Source organism: Eimeria maxima, genomic scaffold (assembly GCF_000499605.1).
Source record: "Eimeria maxima Weybridge genomic scaffold, Emw_scaff1480, whole genome shotgun sequence".
In the NCBI taxonomy this organism is placed as follows: Eukaryota; Apicomplexa; class Conoidasida; order Eucoccidiorida; family Eimeriidae; genus Eimeria; species Eimeria maxima.
In genome coordinates, this window is record NW_013563524.1 from 1 (window position 1) to 7393 (window position 7393).

The following is a 7393-nucleotide window of genomic DNA, read 5'->3' on the forward strand; positions in this document are numbered from 1 at the left end:
AATATATATATATATATACTAGCTATATTAGTATAGTTATAGGTAATAAGTACTAATTAGTACGAATAATAATTATATATTATATATTTATATAATATATAATTATATATAAAGTATATTAATAATATATATAAATTATTAATTAAATATATTAAAATAAATGTATAGAATATAAATAAGAATAATAAAACTAAGGGAGACAACAAAGAAGAAAAAAGAAGACACAGTATCCCTCTGTTTTTTTTTTAGGGTTTAGGGTTTAGGGTTTAGACCTCCCTCTATAGAACCCGTCATTATAACGGCGGCGTTTTTTTTTATCTAAAACACCAACATATATATATAAATAAATAAATAATAATTAATTAATTAATTAATTAATTAATTAATAATAATAATTAATAATAATTATTATTATGTTTATTTGTTTATTAAGAGTAACAAAGCATCTTTTTTTGTCTCCTTTTTCTTCTTCTTTTATTATTATAATAAGAAGAAGAAAAGGAAGGAGGAGGAGGGGGAGGAGAAGGAGAAGAAAAAGAAAAGAAGGAAGAAAGGAGACACAATTAAGAAGAGAAGAAAGAAGAAATAAATAAATAAATAAATAAATAAATAAAATATAAATAAATAAAAAGAGAAGAAAAATAAACAAGAAAACATCCCTCATCGCCACTATAACATCTTCCTGTCTCCTTTCTTCTTTATATGAATAAATAAATAAATAAATAAATAAATAAATAAATAAATATTTATTTATATTTATTTATATATATTTATTTATTTATATATACATAAGGAGAAGAAGAAGGAGTATATAATAATATATATATAAGGAAGGTGTATATATATGCAGGCATTAGGTGTCTCCTTTTTATATATAAGGAGACACTTATATAATAAATAAGGAGACACCTTAATTAATAAGGAGACACCTTTATTTATTTATTTATTTATTTATTTATTTATTTATTTATTTATTTAATTAAATAAGCAGACAATTAACAAAGATAAAACATAAACAAACAAAATTAAATAAAACAACAAAAACAAGAGAAGAGGGACACATACGCATATATATATATATATATATATATAATTATATATACAATTATATATAATAATATATAATGTACATACAATATATAAAATATATACTATATATAATATATATACTATATATAATATACATAATTTATTTTGTACATATATATGTATATGTATGCATATATATGTATATGTATACATATATATGTATATGTATACATATATACGTATATGTATACATAAATGTATATGTGTATGTATACAGATATATGTGTATGTATACATAAATGTATATGTATACATCAATGCTTATGTACATAAATGTATATGTATACATATATATGTATACATATATATGTATATGTAGATGCATACATATATATGTATATGTATATGTATATGTATATGTATATGTATATGTATATGTATATGTATATGTATATGTATATATATATATACATGTATATGTATATGTATATGTATATGTATATATGTATTACATATATATGTATATGTATACATAAATGTATATGTATATGAATATATATATGTGCGTATACACCCGAGTTAGTCTCATTGTTTGTGTTTTTGTGTTTATTTATTTATTAATTTATTTATTTGTTTGTTTACTCCTTTGTTTAGTTATTCATTTGCTGCTGCTGCTCTTGCTGCTGCTGCTCTTGCTGCTGCTGGTCTTGCTGTTGCTGCTGCAGCAGCAGCTCTTGCTGCTGCTGCAGCTCATCCTGCTGCTGCAGCTCATGCTGCTGCTGCAGCTCATGCTGCTGTTGCTGTTGTTGCTGCTGCAGCAGCAGCAGCTCCTGCTGCTGTTGCTGCTGTTGCTGCTGCTGTGGCGATAGACAAATGGCTATGTAGACAGATAAGACGGATTGACGCTGCATGTGCAACAAAACAGACTTCTTGTCTGTTTATATATATATATTTATATATTTATTTAATTAAATAAATAAATAAATAAATATATTTATTTATTTATTTATTTATTTTATTTATTTTATTTAATTTATTTAATCAATATCATCAAAGTCTTCATCTTGTGTTTTAGATGAAATATCCTCCTCTGCTGCTGCTGCAGCAGCAGCAGCAGCTGCAGCAGCAGCAGCAGCAGCAGCATCAGCATCCGAACTTTTAGCTGTTGCAAGCTGAGCTGTTCCCTCAACTCCAGCAGCAGCAGCAGCAGCAGCAGCAGTAGTAGGTTCATGCTGTGCGCCGTCTTCTTGCTCGTGTGCAGCAGAAGAAGAAGAAGAAGAAGGAGGAATATAATCAGGAGGAGGAAGAGGAAGAGAAGGAAGAAGTTGACGACATTCACCATAGAAAGAATGTTTACCTGCATTAGTAAGTGCATGATGTCCTAGGTGTACATACACCTCACGTAACATAAGACAAGATGCAGTTATATTTTGTTTATTATATTTAACACTTTTTCCCTTTTTATTACCAAATTCTTTAGGTATATATTTATTATGTATATATTTATGTAGATCTTTTCCTGTATGTACAGCAGCAATCTTATAAGAAGGTATATTCATAATTTTTGCTGCTATACTAGGTAATATAGGTATTAATAAATAAGGAACATTTATTATTATTAATACCTCTATATGTTTTATATATCTATTAAGAAATATACGTAATATTGGATCATATTCACGTATAAATTTACTAACTTTTCTAATCATAGAAGGAAAATAAAATGGTGAAAATATATTCATTTTTTTTTTTTTTTTCTTTTTATATCCTCCTCCTCCCTGTCCTCCCTGTCCTCCCTCTCCTCCTTCTTGTTCCTCCTCTTCTTCCTCTTCCTCTTGTATACCTAGTATCCTTTTAACAATATTAGCATCAACAATACGCATATGTTGTTGTACTTTATAATGTTGTAACATTAGATCTAGTAAATAGAATTCAATATCCATTAATTCTTTTGCTTCTTTTACTGTTCTTAATTCATTAAGCATATCATAACAAATAATATTACCTTTAAGGGAGAATCCGTAATAATGAATAGTTAAGGATGGATGTACTAATTCAAATAATCTTAGGGCTTGCATGCGACGTATTAATGGTAAAGGAGGTGGATATATTATTATCTTATTATTATTATTATTATTTATTCTTCTCTTATTTATTATCTCTTCCTCTGAATCTGACCATTCTATTAATTCATTATTATTAGGTAATAATATTTCTTTTCCTTTTCCTTCTTCTTCTCCTCCTGATGGGGATGGAGACGAAGAAGAAGGAGAGGGAGAGGAAGGAGAGGAAGAAGGATATTTATTATTATTAGGGGAGGAAGAAGGAGATACTGTTGTTGTTGTTGTTGTTGTTGTTGGTGGTGTTGGTGGTGTTGTTGGTTGGGCTAATGAGGATTGAGGGAAAAAAGAAGAAAATAATAATATTATTATACATATTATTATATTTATTATTAATACAGAAGAAGATATATATCTTCTTTTATTTATTATTTTTATTCCTTTTTCTTCCTTCTTCTCCTTCTCCTGTTGATCATCAAGAATATTCAATAATTGTATATTATTAGGACACTTATTTATACTCCTCCTCCCCATGGTGTATATATATATATATATAATGTATATAATGTATATATATAAATATATATATAAATAAATATATATATCTATATATATATGTATATAAATAAAAAGAATATAATTAAATAAAAATAAATAATTATATTTTATTCATTAATTTATTCATTAAAAGGAAAAAATTCAATTTATTTTATGCATGCAAATCCTAACAAACATAACACCGCTCGAAGCTGCCTATACACCCCAACTCTTCCTGCTGCTGTTTCCTGCTGTTTGCTACTCTTTGCTGCATAAATGAATTAAATAAAATAAAATAAAATAAAATAAAAAAAGAAACAAAAAAGAAGTAACAAATACGCACAAGAGCACCAATACATCCATCAATACTACTACAACAACAGACAGTAGTAGAGTAGTCAACAACTACTACAGCAGCAGCAGCAGCAGCAGCAGCAGCAGCAGCAGCAGCAGCAGCAGCAGCAACTGACCGTCAACCAACAACCGTCTCTCTTCTTATCTTTATTAAGAAAAAAACAACAAAAATATATTTTATTCTTCTTTTTTATATTCTTTTTATTATTATTTATTTATTTATTTATTTATTATTTATATTTATACATAAATATTACTTCTTTCCTCCTGCTCCTCTATTGCATACAACAAGCCAACAATAACAGCAGCAGCAGCAGCAGCAGCAACAGCAGCAGCAGCAGCAACGGTAGCTCTCGGTTGTGTGGGCCTCTCGTCTCTTGTTGTTGGGCTGCTGCTCCTCCTCCTCTACTCCTTCCCTATTTATTTATTTATTTATTTATTTTTTATTTATTTATTTATTTTTATTTATTTTATTCTTATTTATACAATAAAAAAGAATAAAATTATCCCCTAATAAACCTCTCTAGCTTGCTGCAGTGTGCAGCAGCAGCAGCAGCAGCTGCTGCTGCTGCTGCGATATTATAGCAAGCCCCAAAACAGCTGCTGCTGCTATTGTTGCTGCTGCTGCTGTTTTTCTTGTTGTTGTTGCTGCTGCTGCTGTAAATAAACCGTTGCATGCATGCACATTTAATTAATTATTTTTATTTTATTAATAAATAAATATTTATATTTATTAATTATAATAATAAATAAATATAAATACATATTTACGGTGTATACGCAGGTGTGCGTATACACCCCACAGCTAGATAGCCATTTATTTATATTTATGCATGCACATTAATAATTATTTTATCTATTTTATTTTATTTATTCCTTAATTAGCAGCAGCAGCAGCAGCAGCAGCAATTATTAGTTTCCTTCCTTGCATGCATGCATGCACACGATATAATAACAATCGAATGCATGCATGCAGCAAACGGGGCTGCATGCATGCATGCATGTAAATGCTGTTGCTGTCGCTGCTGCTGCTGCTGCTGCTGTTGCTGTTGTTGATGTTGCTACTCAGCTAGCTAGATGAGTAGCTAGGTAGCTAGGTAAGCTAGCCAGCAAGTTGGCTAGCTAGCTGGCTGGCTAGCTGGGTACCTATACGACTAGCTGACGAGCTAGCTGGCTAGCCAACGGACAAACTACAGAATTATTTAGCTGCACAATGTGACTAGCTAGCTAGTTGGCTAGCTAGCTGGCTATTTAGCTAGCTAGCTAGCTAGCTAGCAAGCTAGTTAGGTAACCATAAATTAATAAGTTGCCTATACCCCCCATTTTTATTAATGCCTTAAAGGAGATCTTTAGACCTCAAGGGAATCACTACCCTTAAACGGCATGGTTCTGCTGCTGCTGCTGCTGCTGCTGCAGTTGCTGCTGCAGCTGCTGTTGCAGGTACTCCTGCTGCGCAGCTGCTGCTGCGGGTACTGCTGCTGCAGGTACTGCTGCTGCGCTGCTGCTACTGGTACTGCAGGTACTGCTGCTGCAGTTGCTGCTGCTGCAGGTACTGCTGCTGCAGTTCCTGCTGCTGCAGTTGCTGCTTCTGCATTTGCTGCTGCCGCATTTGCTGTTGGTACAGTTTCAAATGGTTTAGCTGCTGCTGCTGCAGTTGCTGCTGCTGCTGCAGTTGCTGCTGCTGCTGCTGCAGCCTATGGATGCGCTGACTCAGCGAAATAAGAGGGGAGTTGGTGTAACACATAAGAGACACAATAACAATTTGCTGCTGCTTCTACGCATGCAGAGAGCAGCAGCAGCAGCAGCAATTTGCTGCTGCTGCTGCTGCTGCAGCAAATAGCTGCTGCTGCTGCAGCAAAAGGGCCTTAAATAAAAGGCATACTAATAATATTAATAATAATATTAATATCTTTTTATTAATAAATAATATATAATAATATATACACCTAACTTCTCGGGTGTATACGCAGCTGCCTATACACCCCACACATATAATCACTACTGTATACACTCTACAGGTGATGCTGCTGCAGTTCCTGCTGCTGCTGCTCCTGCAGTTCCTGCTGTTGCAATTGCTGCTGCTGCTTCAGTTCCTGCTGCTGCAGTTGCTGCTGTTGTACTTGCTGCTGTTGCAGTTGCTGCAGTTGCTGGTGTTGCATTTGCTGCAGTTGCTGCTGTTGCATTTGCTGCACTTGCTGCCGTTGCATTTGCTACTGTTGCAGTTGCTGCTGATGCTGCTGTTGCAGTTGCTGGTGAAGCAGCAGCAACAGCAGCAGCAGCAGCAGCAGCTAGTGATGTTCTTCCTCTTATAGAATTCAATCAGATATTACCATCTCCTGCTGCTGCTGCTGCTGCTGCTGTTGCTGCTGCTGCTGCTGTTGCTGCTGCTGCTGCTCTTCTTCCTCCTCCTCTTCCTCTTCTTCTTCTTCTTCTTCCTCCTCTTCTTCTTCCTCTTCATCCTCTTCCTCTTCTTCTTCTTCCTCCTCATCTTCTTCCTCATCTTCTTCCTCTTCTTCTTCCTCATCCTTTTCTTCTTCTTCTTCCTCCTCTTCTTTTTCCCTCTCTTTTTCTTCTTTTTTTTCTTCTTCTTCTTTGCATGCATTTTCTGTTGTATGATCTATGGAGAAGACATCATAGAAGACGGCTGTGTCATCTGCTGCTGCTGCTGCTGCTGCTGCTGCTGCTGTTGCTTCTGCTTCTGCTGCCTCTGCTCCTGCTGCTGCTGCTGCTGCACCTGTTGCTGCTGCTTCTGCTGCTTCATATGGGTAGTAGTTGAAGATGTTTATACTATCATAATCAAATTCTTGCTGCTGCTGCTGCTGCTGCTGCTGCTGCTGCTGCAGGAGGTGGTGCTGCAGGTGGTGCTGCTGCGGGTGTAGCCGATGGTGTAAGTAATGATGTCCCTGCTGCTGCATTTGCTGCTCCATCTGCTGCTGCATTTGCTGCTGCATTTGTATCTGCATTTGTTGCCCCATTTGCTGCTGCATGTGTTGCTGCATTTGCTGCTGCAGGTGTTGCTGCAGATGCTGCTGCATGTGCTGCTGCATTTGTTGGTGCAGGTGTTGCTGCATTTCTCGTTGCATGTGCTGCTGCATGTGCTGCTGCATTTGCTGCTGCTGCATGTGTTGGTGCTGGTACTGAGGGAAGGGAAAGGGGCGAGGAGACAGCGAGGAGACACCTGCTGCTGCTGCTTCTGCTGCTGCACCATGAGGAGACATGGAGGGGAGACTACCAGCATCTGCTGCTGCTGCTTCATGAGGAGGTAGAGAGGGGACATCAGGAGCAGCAGCTGCTGCTGCTGCTGCTGCTGCTCCTTCAAGAGGCCAAGGAGACCGTACAGGGACTACTTTTATATAACGAGAACGCTGCAGCAGCAAAAAAAAAAAAAAAAAAAAAAAAAAAAAAAAAAAAAA

At 35.1% G+C, this 7393-nt stretch overlaps 1 protein-coding gene across 1 annotated transcript; it reads right to left on the reverse strand.

Annotated features, from left to right (window-relative positions):
• Positions 1 to 5484: 5484 nt before the first annotated feature.
• EMWEY_00053070 (hypothetical protein) lies at positions 5485 to 7051 on the reverse strand (the record flags this gene model as incomplete). Its single annotated transcript, XM_013477580.1, has 2 exons — positions 5485 to 5754; positions 6311 to 7051. 2 exons carry the CDS (start codon positions 7049 to 7051, stop codon positions 5485 to 5487), a joined length of 1011 nt encoding a protein of 336 aa, XP_013333034.1.
• Positions 7052 to 7393: the final 342 nt, after the last annotated feature.